Here is a 16,475-nt window from a genome sequence, read left to right as displayed (position 1 = left end):
AAACATCAGTTGTATTTCTATATAGTACTGTGATGTTGGGATTTATAATAAGAAATACACATTTGGTCTTTTTCCATATTTCTGGCACAGAGCTGCTAAAATCCAGGGAATTTCCTAAGTGATGACGGTCATGAAGATGAAATGGGTGTATTTGTTATTTGTATAACAAAGTCCCTTTTGGCCGCACCAGAGTTTATGTTAATAAGGCGACTTTTGGAAAGTCCCTGGGTCACCTAAGGACGGTTGCCAGGGGAACCAACCCTGATTAGAAGATAGGAACTTCAGCCTCCTGCCCCTCAGGGGAGGGGAGAAGGTCTGGGGAATGGTCCTGATCACAGAATGGCCAATAACTCCATCAGCCACGCCTACGTATGAAGCCTCCAAAAAAACCCCAAAAGGAAAGGGTTTGAAGAGCTTCTGCTTGGTGGTCACATGGAGATTCAGGGAGGCTGTGCTCAGAGGGAGTACAGCCGCTCCACACCCTTCCCACACACCTGGCCCTATGAATCGCTTCCACCTGTGGTTCCTGAGTTACATCCTTTTATTAGAAATGGGTAATTTTAGCGAGTAAACTGTTTTCCTGAGCTGTGAGCTGCTCTAGCAAATTAATGGAGACCCGGGAGGGGTGCGTGGGACTCTCTGATCTATAGCTGGTCGGTCAGGAGCACAGGTAACAATATGGACTTGCGGCCGGCATCTGCAGTAGGGCCGGGAAAGTCCTTTGGTACTGGAGTGGGCAAAGCTCTCTAGGGCAGATAGCGTCAGAATCGAGTTAAATTATAGGCTCTCCAGCTGGTGCTGCGGAATTGCTTGATACGTGGGAAGCCGCGTATCTGGTATCAGAAGTGAGTAGTATTGCGGTAGCGTATCGAGAGCAGAGGACACACACGGGAGTGGGTTTTTCCTTCAGAAGTAGCAATGAACAATCTGAAAGTGAAATTAAGAAAATGCTACTTACATCAGCATCAAAAACAATAAACCTTAAGAATAAATCTAACAATAGAAGTGTAGGACCTGTACACTGAAAATTACAAAACATTGCTGAAAGAAACTGAAGACCTAAGTGAGCAAAAGACATTCAACGTGCACGGATCTGGAGGACTTCCTGCTTTAAGATGCAATAGTCCCCAAATTGATCTACAGATTCAGTGCAATCCCTAGTGAAATCCTAGCTGCCTTTTTTGCAGAAATTGGGAAGCTGATCCTAAAATTAATTTGGAAATGCAAAGGACCTAGACCAACCAAAACAATCTTGCAAAGAAGAAAAAGTTGGAGGACTCACACTTTCCAATGTCAAAACTTACCATAAACAAAGCCACAGTAATCAAGACTGTGTAATATATTTAATAGACCCTTAAATATATGGTCAACTGATTTTCAACAAGGGTTCCAAGAAAATACAGTAGAGAAAGAATAGTCTTCAAAAAATGGTGTTGGGAGAAGAGGATTTCCACATGCAAAAGAATGAAGTTAGATCCTACCTCACACAAATACAAAAATTAACTCAAAAAATGGATCAGAGACCTATCTGCAAGAACTAAAACCATATGCAACTCTTGGAGGAAAACAGGTATAAATCTTCATGACTTTGGATTAGGCAATGGTTTCTGGGATATGATACCAAAAGCACAAGCAACCAAAGAAAAAAATTAACTGGATTTTATCAAAATTTGCAAATCATCTATTTGATAAAAAACTAGTACCCAGAATATATAAAGAACTATTATAACTCAATAATAATAAAAAAAAATAACCTGATTAAAAAGTGGGCAAAGGATCAGGACACCAAAGAATATATAAAAATAGCCATTAAGCACATTAAGAGGTGTTCAACACCATAAGTCATTAGGGAAATACAAATAAAAACCACAGTGAAATGCTACTTCATACCTATTAGCACTGCTATAAAAGGAAATAATGTGTTGGGGAGCATGTAGAGAAACTTGTTTGCATATTGCCGGTGGGAATGCAAAATAATGCAGGCACCGAGGAATAGCTAGTCAGTCCCTTAGAAAGTTAAAGAGTTACCTTATGACCCAGCAATTCTATTCCCATGAATACACCCAAGAGAACTGAAAATGTATGCCCACATAAAAACATGTGTACACATGTTCAGAGCAGCATTATTCATAAACAAAAAGTGAAAATAACCCAATGTCCATCAGCTGGTGAATGACAGGCAGAATGCGGCGTCTATCCATTCAATGGAATATTGTTCAGGCATAAAAAGGAATGAAGGACATGAGCTACAGGAGGAACCTTGAAAACATGCTGCTGTGTGAAAGAAGCCGACACAAAAGGTCACATGGTGTATGAGTCTGTTTATATGAAAAGTGCAGAAGAGACAAATCCATAGACCCAGAGAGCAGAGCAGTGGTGGGGGAGGAGTGGGGGGGTCCGCTACTAGGGGTGGGGTTTCTCTCTGGGGCGATGAAAATCCTCTGGAAGGAGATAGTGGTGGTGGCCGCATAACCCTGTGTGAATACCCTAAAAACCACTGAGTTGTATACATTAAAAATAAGCTTTGATTATATTCTGTCCAGAAAGAGCTTCCTGCACACAGAATTTGAGGTGTCTGGGAAGACTGCGGGGTTTCGCCCTCTGCGTGCTGTCCTGTAACCGTGAAGTACGAGCAGAAGAGAAGCCTAGGTCGGATCACAAATTCCATGAACACAGCCTTGAAACGGGCTGGCCCCGAGCTGAAGGGCTGGGTGGAGAGGCAGGCACCCTGCTGGAACAGGACCATTTTCTGATGTTATCTGCCTGGAATTTATGGTCTAAGGGAGGGAAATTCCGTCCCATGTACCCTCTTGGTTTCTCTTTTGGTATTATTTATGAGGAGGCCTGTACAATAGGAGGAAAAGAGTACACAATTTCAGGAAGTCAGCTGCTTATCGCGTGGGAAAGGTGTAAGTCGGACATACTTATCTCCCCTGTCTTCATGACATTTTACAGTTTACGGCCTGTAAACCTGGCATGACTCCTCTGCTGTGCAGCCCACCTCCACTGTGTGAGCTGGCAGTTCACCAGCAGGTGAAGTGAGAGCATGGACCCTCAGGGGAGCCGGGCCTCTGACAACTGGCCCCTGCCTTCCTGTGGTGCCGGCAGCGGAGGGAACAGCTCCTCAATCTCTTTTTGAATTAAAAGAAGAGGAAGAGAACCCCCGACCTGTGTGAGAAGAAGATGCCCCTGCGCAGGAAGCGGTGTGGCTTCTGGCCAGTGGCCCGCTCTATCCGGCTTATCAGTTCTTTGTCAATTTTACTGCTTCCAAACCGAACTGGAATAAAATCAGGAAAGAAGAGATGACTGTGTTAGGTGGTGGGGTTTGGTGGTCAGGTATCACCCGAAAGGGAGGGGAAGAACCAGCGACCCACGCACACTCGCAGTGAACCGAAGCCTCTTGGGCCTTTTGTCCCTGGTCCTTTCCCCCAACACAAAGTCAAATGTCTCTCAGATTAACAGTGGCCGCTGAGATCACAACCAGCAAAACAGGAAACATATTACAGGATAAAATGCCGTCTTGTGCTGGACTGGATTTTGAGGGCAAACATGTCCAGAATGTAGTCTCGCTAGCAACTTCCGACACCCACATAGCTGCTTAGTCAGGTATAATTTATGTACACTGACAACCATAATTTTAACATTCTTTAATTTTTGAACCAAATTAACATCTGTCTTCAAGTGAATTTTCCCTCATGGATAGAATATATTTAAATCATGGAAAATGGCTTAGATTAAAAACTTAGATTAATACATTTTAATTCTGTTTCTGCTTTGATGATCATCAATGATCTCAGAGTAAGGACTTTCTCAGCAGGAAGCCCTGAGAGGAAGGGCTTGGCCATGACAACCTGCCCCCTCCGAGAAGTCACCCTTCTTAAGCTGACTTCCAGGTTTTTTGCCCCATAATTAATTCACGGGAGGAGAAATTTAAGTAATCTATGGCTGACTCGTAACCTCTAGGTGAAAGACAGTTTGAGTGGCTGCAGAGACACCCACTTAGACAGCCCTTTCCAAATTTCAGATGTGCTCAAAAAAGGAAAAACCTTCTACTAAACTGTCTGCTATCGATTATTTTGAAATAAGTTCTCCATGGTTATTTTAGTTAAAAGTAATTATTTGGGAATATAACGCACCACCAGAAGATTTTAGGATCAATTTTTTTCCTTAGCATTGAAGCTTGAATGGATCACAATTAACTCCAATTACAAAGAACACCAATGGGATTCACTCAGTGGGGTCACTTCTAGGAGCTGAGCTTTCCCCAGGACATACCAATGAGCTTGTCATAATCAATGCCTTTTGCACTGCTCGTCTGTACCGTCCATGGGTCCACAAAATCCTCTTCGGCTTCTGTGGCACCCAGGCCACTGTTACACTCCAGTGCCGGGTTCCCCGGAGGGCAGTCGGCCTTATAGTCCTCCCCCATGGCAGCTCTGTAGCTCATTTTTAAGGATAACAACATTTTCACTGCAGAATCAACTTCATCCTGAATAAAGGAAATAGGATGAAAGCTAAAAATACTAAGAGCTCACATCTGCTGACTGTCATGGCTGCTCCGTGGTAGGCAGTGTGCTGAGGGCTCTCACACAGCTGTTTCATTTGGTCCCATCACCCTGTGCACAGGTTCCCTGTCACTGTCCTCTACCAGCTGAAAATCGTGAGACTCAGAGGAGTGAAGGAGCTTTCCCAGGGACAGAAATGTATCTTATTTTCATGTTGTTCTAGTGCTACGAGTTACTACCACAAACATTGTGGCATAAACACAGTGACATAATATACACTGTTGCTTGAGACAGAGTAAATACGCAGAGACTTCTCTAACATGGCTGCTGCCAGAGAATGCATGCGACAGGCCCCTCAGTCGAGAACACTGAGATCTACACTGGGGCTTGTTTTACACTCCACACAGGTTGAGAAGAGTATTCATGGAAACAGCGATGCCACCAAGGACAGGAACAGCAACTCAAATAGGCATCATGAACACAGATAAGGCAGGGAGAAGTTATGGGCTTTTGGTGATGAATTAGGGAGGGACGCACTGGGAAATAGTTACACTACTCCCTGTTGGAGTCTGACCAAGCTTCTCAAGTTTGCTTGTTGAGTGTTTCAAAATAAGCCCAAGAAAAAACAAATATAAAGTGTATCCTTGGGTCCTCTGGAAATCTATTAAAGACCTCCTCCTCCAGGAGCCCCTACCAACCACCTGGAGGCTAGGCATTTAAAAGGGCAGCCTAATTAAGCAGATTAGCCATGAGATGCCCTGAAGCTCGACTGCCCTAATTGGTCTTGCTGGACTAGATCACAAAGACTATCCACGGTCTGATATGATTGCTGAGAGAAATACAAACATTTCCATTTAGAGCTTATACAAAATGTGCTGTAAACTGGGTCTCCTAGTGGAGACACACTGCAACACCAATGTCTGTTTGGGGAGAAGTGCTCGGACAGGTGCACCACCCGGGCCACCGAGGACAGCCAGTGTGGGCTGACTGTGCAGACACAGATCTGTGTTTCAAACTCTGAAACTACCTGGAAGTTGTTACCAAAATAAGTTAGGATTGTGGAATCAGTAACCTCACGGACACATCTCACACAAGAGACAGACATCTCTGTGGGTTAGATGGGTGTGTTTGGCTTGTCTCTTTCTGCAGTGCCTCAGCCCAGGGCTTGCAACAAAATAAATGCTTAGCAAGCATGACTTTCACGTATCTCTGGGAAGAACTGCCCGCTCTGGAGGACACTTCAGTCAGCGCCCTTTCACCACGGGCTGTGGCGACACTTCATACTCCATCTGCTTGCAACTGGCAGGCTCCTTAAAAGTCAAGCATTTAACCAGTGTCCCTGCTGGAGGAGTGTGTCCTCTGGAATGGACTGGAATAGACAAGCAGGCTTGCTTGGCTTGTTGTCTTGTTCCCAATCTAACATGGACCAGGACACTGAAACAGAATTTAAAGACTGATGTTCTGAAAAAAAACAGACACAAGAGACTATATATACTGCCTGATTATACAAAGTTCCAACACAGGCAAAACCATCCATGGTGGAGGAGTGCAGAGGGAGGCCTCCCTTGGGAGGGAAGAGGCCGTGACGGAGGGCCTGAGGCTGGCTTCTGGGTTGTGCTATGCTGTTTCTTGATTTCGGTGGTTACATAGGTGTGGTCATTGTGTGAAAATTCAGTGACTGCCTGCTTATGATCTCCACGCTTTTCTGAATGAACAGTATCTCCAATTTAAAACATTTACTAACTAAAACAAGCTTTGATCTCTATCTTAACCCCTATGATCCAGTGTCCTGCTCAAACTGTACATGCCTTCAGACACTGTCTCTTCCCCAGAGCCCCTAGATTCTGACCTAGCCCCCAGGAGACTCCCTGCTTTAGTGAGCTATTGTTACTGAAAGAGTGGGTTTTATTCCCTTGGTACACGAAGCAGAAAAGAACGTTGAGGACTATGGTCCACACAGGTGGCAGAGAATTGTACTGGTGCTCCTGAAGTGGCTCAACTATTTTGTTTAAAGTGCATTTCTAAAATACCAGGTGCTCCTATTACAATATATTTCAGGGTCAGATACAAATTTCCTTCTGAATTTTCATCAGTTAGCTCTGGTTTCCTCATGCAATCCCTGATCTATCTTGTTGTCAACTGATTGCATAAGCCAGAGAACGCACCTGCAAAAATGATCCTGAACTGTGTTTAGTGCTACTTTAATAAGGAATATAACTGCAGGCACTAAAAACTGCTTGCTAAAATCATTTATTAAATGTTATTCAAATTTAATGTTAAAATGACAAAAATATCACTGTCAAGTTTCCAAAATGGGTCTAAAGAATGAATGATCAACTTTCGGGCCCTTTATTTATTGTAGATTTAAAAAAAACAATTCAGCCTCATCCATTGACCCATACTTGGTGGGTAAACCTCTTTCTATGAATAATCAACTCCTTTTTTGGACACCATTCCTTTCAGTACTATCAATTTCTTTTAAAATGTAATAACTTATTTGGGGTTCAGAGTCACTGTAAACTAGCGAGGTGAGTGTGAGATGGTTGATACTATCTAGTGGGAACACAGGATGAGATTTTTGAAAAGAAGACAGCGGGGGCTGGAAGTGACAGACGAGATGTCGCGGAGATGAAGTGGTGACCCGAGAGTGGAGGCATTCTGGAAGGAAAGGAAGGGCCTCCGTGCCGGTTCAGGGTGTAGACTGAATGGATGATTCTTCTGGAACCTATGCAACACCAGCAAAGAGACCTACAGAAAAGGTACAACCCCATGGGGACAAAGGAAGAAGTGGAGCAACAAGAGGTCAGAAGCTAGAAAGCTCACGGGTGACTGGTGACCGCCTGAGCACACGAGAAGAGATGCTAGGATGCCACGGAAATGCTGGCAGCAACTGAACTGAGTGCGGCTGCAGAATCCCCGAGGCTCAGGTATTCGTGGCCCCTGGTACTTATTTAATGTAGTGAGGATCAGAATGGGTTTACAAAAACAGGAGCACTGGTGCATGTCTGTTGAAGAACCAGCTGGTAAGATTTCCACCCCACTCTCTCCCACAGCTGGTGTGTGCAACCCTGTCCCCATCTGAGGCTTAGTGTCAGTGAGGAAGAGATAAACGTGTCTAGACTGGGGGCACTGTGCACAGCGGGGGCAGCCCACTGAACAGGGAGCTTCAGTGAAGTCACGGAGCCCAGCTTCTCTGTCCCACTCAGCTGCACAGCACTAGCAGCCAGACCTGGACCCTCTGGAGAGCAGATGGGGGAGTGCTCTCTGGGTACCCTCCTGGGCTACTGGGCTCGAAGAAGAGATGCGAAGACCCCGACACTGAAGATTTCCTGACGGAGGGGAGCAGTTTGGTCACTTTCCAGGGAAGGGAAGCCTGCGCTAATAAGCTCTTCCAGCAGGTCAGAGCTTGCAACCAGCTTTTCATGCCCCCCTCTCAAATATGAGTTAAATGCCAAGTATCATCAAGCACTTGAGGATTGCCTTTAATATGAAGGCAGAGGAAAAAAAATTAACTTGGGGGAAACTGAGTTTGTAAAGGGAGTGGAGGACATCAGGGAAATGATCACCAGGATCTCAGAGACGCCTATGGAACAGGTGCTAAGAAGAAAGGACACCCAGAGATCCAGTGAGCTCCTGGTAACAGAAAATGATAGGATAAATGAGAAACAACAGGAGGGGAGACGCTGAGGTAGTATACCCAAAAGAAGAACAGAAAGAAAAGGACATGGAAAGCAGAAGTAAAAAAGTAAAATCAGAGGACCAGTTTCTGAATAAAGAAATCCATCAGGAGAGAAGAAATCAAAGAAAAAATAAAATTTCTGAGCATTAAATGTCATGAGTTTCTAGTCTGAAAGGAATGCTAAGTATCCATCCCAAGAAGTTTCAGAACACTGGAAAAAAGAGAAGATGCAGCAAATGTTCACTGAGGAAAAATACAGGGGTGGTACCTGGCCTCTTCACAGCAGCACTGCTGGGAGCCAGTGAAGAGGGAGCGACGGCTTCAGAATCCCATGGGGAAATCCCTTCCATCCTGGAAGTCTATGCCCAACCTCGTTATCAGTCAGACGGTAGATGAAATAAAGATATTGCTAGACATGCAGGATCCTAAAAAATCATTTCCTTGGCACTAATTTCTTCAGAAACTATTGGAATTACAGAAATAGAGTAAACCAAGGTGAAGCAAGACACAGGATCAGGAAACAGACCCAACAGAGAGGTAAAGGAAGGAAGCCCTGGTAGGCAGGAAGGGAAGATCCTAAGGTGGGCAAAGGGGGGAGTCAGCATCTAGAGTGAAGCAGGCAGAAGGTGAACCGGACAGACTGGCTGTGGGAATGCCTTGAGGAGATAGTCACCCAACTGGGGGGCCTGGAGACGCATTACCGTTAGTACATAGAATGTCGGGCAAATGGAAACTAAGACAAGTATCAACTGCAGGGCAGGAAGGGAAAGGCACTCACTTTATACCCAGTGGGTCGTTGTCAGTAGTGTTTACAGTCAGAATAACCTCAGTGCTGATACTGACCAAAGCGCAACTGTGAGACGTATGGGGGCACTGGAGGGACGGGAAGTGCTCCTGAGAGGGCTGCCTCTCCCCCCTCCAGAGTGAAGGCTCCAAACTTGAAAGTCAGCAGGCAGCAACAGACTAAGCGTGACTTTGAGAGATATGTAGGGTACCTATCTAAAGAATCAGCTAAAATAATTGAAAATATTTGTTTCTGGGAATAGGAAATGGGGAGAGGCAGGGTGGGTGACTGCTCTATTTCACAGTGGCTTTTCTTCAGACCATGTGCATCAATAATGCTGAAAAAGGAGAAAAATACATTGAAAATTATAGCCAAAATACCCTGGCTACTCAAGAGCAGAGTTCTGGGAACACTCTGCTCCTGGCTAACGTTGCCCCAGACGTGGCTCGGAAGCACGCGTGCAGAACCCAATGAAACTGCATACCTTCGGCGCCGTTCCAGCTTTGAGGGATCGCACGAGCTCCCCTTGGGCAGCTATGCGGTTGAACAGTTCCAGCGGGGAGGCACATCCCTGCTCGCTGCTGGGCACATCCGCCATTTCCCAGGACCCAGGTTCACAACTGTAGCAAGACTGGCTTAGTGGTCCAGACACAGCTGTGGGGGAGAGGTGGGGGAAGCTGATTATCAAGCCACTGCGGTATCTAGTCCTTTGTCTTTCTAAAAAGGTTGGAGTTGAGTTATAATAAAGGACATGGATAGAATAACATGAACAAAAACATAGCAGCAATTTGGGGCCATGGACAAGTGGAGAAGAACAAATGTTAATGGCGAGAACTAAAGGGATTGCTGCACCTTCTGGACTTCAGCCCTGCAGAGGACCCTCCTAACGAGGACCTGGTGTGCACCTGCTGCCGCCCCGCGCCTCACCCGGCGCCTCACCCTGCGCCCGGGCACAGGAAGAAGGCGTGTGCTCAGGGAGCAAACACCAACGCGCTTTAGTAAACCTAAGCTCACCAGGGCCAAAAGCACTTGGCAGATGGCTGTTTACTCTTTATCTTACTTGCTCTGGGAATGAAGTCCTGGGCCTTTGCAGCCACAGCCCACAAATTACTGAGCAGGCGGCTTCCTCTGGTGGTGGCCAGCTGCTCTCTTCTCAGGAGCAGGCCTGGGGGGCAGGGCCTTATCCATTCTGGGTTCCAAATGAGTTAAGAACAATATTTAATGTGCTGCCTTATTTAACTGCAAACCTTTGAAGAAGGCATACCTGGAGCCTTCTATTAGCCCTTATTTGTTATTAACTGTGCAAAAGGTGGGGCACAGGGAAGCCTTCTGGCGCTGCCTTGGGCCAGAGATCGGCCACCGTCACCCCCCTTGCGTCAGTCACTTTCTCTTCCTGAGTGTCAGCTTTCTCATCTGTGAAGTAGCATCCTTGGGCGCCTCTCCACCTACCTCAAAGGCTGTTATGAGAAGTAGGACAAAGCAACATGGTAGCAATTTGTAAACTGTAAAGCAAGATACAACTCCATTATGGGCACTGTTGGTTCGGGTTCCAGAGCTCAGCTGGACTCCAGCTTGGTCTCTAACTTGCTGGTACACCTTGAATGAGGAGGATGACCACGACAGCAGGGCTACGCCAGAGCAGCTAACTTCCAGCACTTCTGCTCCTGGTATTATTCTTAGCACCTGATACGTATCGATTCACTTCAGCCTTGCAACAATCCTGTGAGATCGATCAGTTATCTCCATTTTACAGATGAGAAAACTGAGGCACAGAGCAGTTAAAAAACTTGTCCAGGATAGCACAGCAAGTTAGTGGTAGAGATGGGATACAAACTCAAGCAATTTGACCCTACAGCTTACACTCTCCAACATTAACCTACAGGTTACTACTTGGCCGTAATGAGCCTCAGCCTTTCAGTTGTAAAATGGGACTAGCTATAGTCACACTAACTGGCAGGGCTGGTGCACGGATTGAATGTGAGAATGCAGGTAAATAGTTGAGGACAGCATCAGCCACACAGCAGAGGTTAATGGAATGACTTGTGTTTAATTATTTAAAATTTTTTTCCAGTAACTCTATGAACCAAACCCATACATTTGACAGGTAATTTATTCTTATTTATTCATTTAAGTACTTGTTTAAAAAGTATGTAAGTTTTAACTAAACCCAAATTTATACGAGTCAATTACTGAAAACCAGGATGGGACAGCAGCCAGTTTCTTTGCTTAGAATCACTTCAATTCCCAGAAAGGGAGAATCTGGTGAGGTTAACCGCTTTAGATAACAAGGCTTAGTTTAGGGAGGCCCTGCAACAAAGAGAAGGAATGTGGAAGAACCTTCTGATTGGCATGGGAGAGGATGAACACTCAAGCACGTATCAAGTAACAAAGTGATAGAAATCACTTCTAGACACAAATGATCAGACAACATGCCCAGATACTTTACACGATTCAGAATTCTCCCTATGTTCAAAGCTGAGTACATGTTTTGCATTAGTGGACAAGGGACTGATGGCTCAAGAAGTTACAACAGCTCTCTGAGGGTCCACTTAGCCAGCAGAGCTAAAGCAAGGGTGTGACATAAAGCCCCTCAATCATGGACTCCCTCAGAATTCGAGCTGCTCTCCCTGCCCAGGGTGCCCTACACCCTCCTCTGCCTGCAGGCTGCCTCTTGGAAGCCTTCCCCGGCTCCTGCAACCTCTGGTGCAGTTGGTGCAGAGGCCAAGTTGGTCCCTGTCCTTGGTGACCCCTGAGCATTCTGCTGCAGACCTTATTAGAGCACTCATACTGTATTAATTATGCATGTCTTCTCCATTACAGAGTGAAAGCAAGCACTGGGTTTTATTTCTTCATGTGTTTCTGGCACACAGTAGCTTGTCAGCAAACATTTCCTGAGTGAATGAATCTCTTAATCTGGTTCAATCTCCCCAAGGTTTATATCCTCGTACACTACCTTTGCAGGTGCTTGTTCCAGTGTGAGTTTTTCCCCCGTCTGGACTTCAGACAGCCTCTTGTTTAATGTCCTGACACTGCACTGAGCCTTCTGAGATTTGAAAAGAACCAGGCTGATCTCACAGTACCATCACCAGGTCTCACACCCCAGTCTGATTTCTTCCCTCATTGCCAAGACTGCCCACCATCCTAGCCACTGTTTTCAGAATTCCCTTTGGTTTACCCTGTCCTTCCAAGAATGTGGTATCCAGTACAGAAGGCGATAGGTGGCAGCAGGAAAGTTCTGAAGTCTGTGAGTAGGACCCAAATCAAGTACAGATTAAAATTACCCTTAACAATACCTAAGGAAAGTACTGGGTAGAATGACTGGGAGAGCCCCGGACAGTCGATTCCCCCTGCAACGGAGCAGGCTACTGTTGAGGAATAGCTAGACAAGTCCTGCATTTAGAGTCTATGCTGTAGCGAAAAACATCTATCTTTAAATATCAGAATCCTGTTTAAGAAGAGGCACTCAGGAAATTAATCTGGCTGTCGAACAACAGAGGAGGTCGCCCCGCTCTCATTATGTCAAGGCATACGCTCACTGAGAGGGAACTGTCCACACTATAAATATTGTTTTGTAAGATGTGGGTGCATGATGCAACTTCCTGAGTGAGCGCTCCAGGAGTGACCAGAGACAAGGGGGCAGAACGGGCACCTCCCACCTCATGCACCCACCCATCACCCCGTTTACCGTGAACATGTCCTTTCTTCTCCCAGCCAGCCAACATCCTCCTTTATTTCTTTAACTAAGTTCCAGAATTACGTTTAATTTCAGAAGTTTTTAACCTAGAGTTCTGAACCCCAAATTACATCAAGGTTGCACACACATTGGTATGTGTGCTATTCTAAGCAGAGTAGCTAGGTTTCATTACTTTTCAAAAGGGTCTGAGATGCCAAAAGGCTAAGGACCATTGTCCTAAGTGTTTACCACATAAATGGCAAATGAGACTTTCAGTCTTTGTTTTTTATTTATTTAAAATTTTTATTAGGGTATTATTGATATACACTCTTATGAAGGTTTCACGTGAAAAAACAATGTGGTTAGTACATTTACCCATATTATCAAGTCCTCACCCATACCCCAATGCAGTCACTGTCCATCAGTGTAGTAAGATGCCACAGATTGACTATGTGCCTTCTCTGTGCTACACTGTTTTCCCCTTGACCCCCCACACTATGTGTACCAAACATAATACCCCTCCATCCCCTTCTCCCTTCCCCCCTCCCCCCCCTCCCACACCCCTCCCCTTTCAGTCTTTGTTAAGGAAAGTTACTTTATCTACTGAACAAATACTACAATCTAAAACAAAGAAAGCAAGCTATAATCTGTGATATAATTATCTCCTCTAAAAGAGTACTGGGAGTATAAACGGCAAATGTGCACACTTCACAGTGACCACACCTTTGAAGGGAAAGCCAAATTGCTCTTAAAGTTACCTTTCAGTTCCTCATTTTGAAGAACTTGAATTGTGTGCTCATTTTGAAAGATTCCGTTTCTCTGGAGGAGCAAAATAGACCCTAGGAAACTGCGCAGTTGGGGATGAGAAATGGAAAGAATTATAGAACTACTCAACAGAACAACACAACAGTGACTTGGGCCATAGTGAAATCATCTCCCAGATGAGATCAGAATACACTGATTTTGTAATTTGGGGGAAGGAGGGCACCAAGACAGCCAATTCTGGAGTTGCTGGGAAGAGCAAGGGGCCCAGGAGTTTCTGGATGCTTGGAATACCACCAGGAGGTGGGATACCATCTTCACATCCTTGCCCTAGAGTGTGGATGTCAAGGAGACAGAAATGATTTCTTTAGAGCAAGAAGTTCTTTAACACTTTTAAAGGCTGAAACAGATCATGTTCACTTTTTCCAAAACACTGGGAGGAAGGTTATTTTTCCCTCCAAATAATAAAACAGACATTACCTTAAATGGCAAGGGAGACATTAATATGACAGACAACACTAAGACGCTGAAAGTCAAGCTATGAATCCACATAGGCAACTCTTCATTCAGTATCTCCACTCCCTATGAAAGCCATGAATCACCTGAACTCTGGGTCACTGGAATGAAATAAAATGCCCAGCACCCTGACCCTAAGAGACACAACTCTTCACCCCCTTAGCCAAGGTTTCCAGCACTTTGGTAAAAAACTGGTAAAAATACGAATAAGCTCAGAGTCTGGCAAAGATAGCAATACATACCCAGGTTGTGGGAGGCACTGCAGAGGTGGTCACTGCTCACACAGGGCAGCTGGGTAGCTGAGACTGCCCTGTGCAGCCAAAGATCCTCTTTAATAGTCCTCTTCTCTTTCTTTCAGTTTTGTTTTTGGAAAAGGCTCTTCTTTTCAAGCCCGTTGATCTCGCTCTTCAGCTACTTGCATGTAGGGGTTTCTTAGAAATTATCCGGTTTCTCATAAACACTTAAGATTCTTGCCCAACCTTGTTGATGAAAAGACTGTCCAATCAGGGATGGGTTGGGTGGGGGCCGGCTGGAGACCAGTGAAACCCTGTTGAGAACCTAGCCATTAGCAAGTCATTGCATCAGCCATCCCGTATCTCAGGCTGACCTCCATATAACATCTCCACCCTCTTCCTGTTCCCTACCCTCTGCATCGGTAACTGATGTAAACATAAGTAAATGTTCTTGTGTAGTCGGGGGGGTGGGGGTGGGGCGGAAAAGTGGCCTGTAGGACTGTAAATTCCCCCAGCTGTGCACTGAGGCAGCGCAATACAGTGGAAAGATCTTGAGTTCTGCGGTCAGACAAACCTGGGTTTCAATCCCAGCTCGGGCACTTCTGTGTTTCGAAACCCTGGACAAGTCACACTGTATCTCTACTTCACCTTGGTTTCCTCATCTATGAAACAGGCGTAAAGGAGCCTCCTGAGTACAGTGGAAGGGACTAAGTGCGATACTATGCGCAAAGCTTCTGGCACATGGCAGAGACTCGTTAGAAGTGGGGGCCTCCCTCTGGGCGAAGGGAAGAGGTGGGAGACCAAAGGGTCGGTGCCGGCGCGTTGGGCAGCAGCACGGGGGATTGGTGCTTGGAGGAAGGGGGCGAGGGGCGCCGGGCAGCCACCGCGCACCTCGTGGTGCCAGAACCCAGCGGGCCGCGAGCCGGGTCCTGAGGACACTCCGTACCCTGGCGGGCAGGCGCTCCGGGAGGGCCAGGCTATCCGGCACCGCCCCGGCCTCCCTCCTTCCTCCCTCCCCAATCCCCTCACTCACCAGCCCAGCACGCCTATCAGCGCCGCCGGCTCCGCTGCCGGCTGCCTCTTGGGCGTCCGTGGAAACGCCGTCCGGCCGGAACAACTTCCGGCCTAGCTGCGCCATTATTGGATGATCGTGCAGGAAGGAGGTAGCCGCTGATTGGTTGGCGGCCCCTGCGCCGGCGGAACGCGACTGGGCTGAGGCGTGCCGGCCGGACACGGCCTCCGGGAGGACCGAGGGCTTCCGGTGCGTGTGGTGAGCCGCGGGCCGGGGGCGGGAGGGTCTCGGGACCCAGCAACGCCCCCAGCGGCCTGAGCGCCCGGCGCCCCGCAGCGCCGGCCTTGCGCAGGCGCCCGCCAGCCCTTCATCCCCGGTTCCTAAGGGACGCGCAGTGCCCTGGACCACTCTTACCTCTCACCCTTGACAGCTCGCTAACTGCGGTTCACCCTTCCATACCCACCTCTGCTCGTATCTTTGTTGCCTTCGTCAGTCTGGCCTCCCGCGCACTATCCGTGTTTTGTGTTTAATGTCTGTGCACACCAGACCGAACAGAAGGCTTGGCACAGGGTAGGTAATCAGGAAAATGTTGAATGAGAATATCCCTATTTTATTGTTTCTGTGCGCCACAACCACCAGGCTCATTTCACCAATATTTCTAGATGCTAGGGATTAAACAGTGAACAAAACACAAACAGTCCTGCTCTCCCGGAGCCGATTTATCAGTGCCACGCCCCCTTCCGGAGCCTCATTTCACTGACCTTACCTTTTCTTCTAGCTGTACCTCTTCCTCGTTGACTCACCCATCTATTTACATGAAAAATCCTCCTCTTTTGACTTTTGCATTGGAAACGTAAAAGGCAGCACGCATTTACCCCCTAAATTTGTGCTGTTAACCAATGGCTCCCAATCGCCTCTAATTTGCCTGTTTCCTTGAGTTACCCCTGCCTCCCCTCTCTCCCTTTCCCCATTTGATTAATTTTGTTGGTTTAGTCTTCAGTGCCTCTCACCATGTCTACTTTCTCACTTCCTCCAGAGCATTACTCAGACGTCACTTTCTGTCTTAGGCCTCCCTTAGCCACTCTATAGAAAACTGCAGCCCCAAGTCCACCGCCAGCCCTAGTCTTCTCTGTTTTACTTTTCTCCTTGGGATTTCTCACCACCTCATGTCTGTTTCTCTTGATTATTGTCTGTCTCTCCCCACTGGCATGTGGGCATGTGAGTGCAGGACATTAGTTACTGTCTCACTTGTTACAGTGTTACTGGTGCTAATGTGGAGGAGCCCTTTGGTGAGGAGCCCATTGCTCCGTC

At 46.6% G+C, this 16,475-nt stretch overlaps 2 protein-coding genes across 7 annotated transcripts in view; one reads left to right on the top strand and one right to left on the bottom strand.

Annotated features, from left to right (window-relative positions):
• WARS1 (tryptophanyl-tRNA synthetase 1) overlaps positions 1–15,272 on the bottom strand; it is a 30,984-nt gene extending 15,712 nt beyond the window's left edge. Inside the window, exons 1-5 of the mRNA XM_036881978.2 lie at positions 15,186–15,272; positions 14,162–14,466; positions 9,453–9,622; positions 4,276–4,489; positions 3,169–3,277 (exon numbers count right to left, since the gene is read on the bottom strand). Of these exons, the coding sequence (XP_036737873.2) occupies positions 3,169–3,277; positions 4,276–4,489; positions 9,453–9,566 (437 nt within the window). The 5' untranslated portion in view covers positions 9,567–9,622; positions 14,162–14,466; positions 15,186–15,272. The remainder of the gene's footprint in view (positions 1–3,168; positions 3,278–4,275; positions 4,490–9,452; positions 9,623–14,161; positions 14,467–15,185) is intronic.
• Positions 15,273–15,304: 32 nt separating this feature from the next.
• WDR25 (WD repeat domain 25) overlaps positions 15,305–16,475 on the top strand; it is a 147,466-nt gene continuing 146,295 nt past the window's right edge. For 2 of the 6 annotated variants that reach the window (XM_057488148.1, XM_036881974.2), the window contains exon 1: positions 15,342–15,413. The gene's annotated coding sequence lies outside the window, so the exon portion shown is untranslated. The other 4 variants (XM_036881971.2, XM_036881973.2, XM_036881977.2 and 1 more) reach the window with 4 other exon arrangements.

Source organism: Manis pentadactyla, chromosome 11 (genome assembly GCF_030020395.1).
Source record: "Manis pentadactyla isolate mManPen7 chromosome 11, mManPen7.hap1, whole genome shotgun sequence".
NCBI classification, from domain to species: Eukaryota; Metazoa; Chordata; class Mammalia; order Pholidota; family Manidae; genus Manis; species Manis pentadactyla.
Note: the sequence above shows the minus strand (reverse complement) of the source record. Positions and strands in the feature narration are given on the sequence as shown.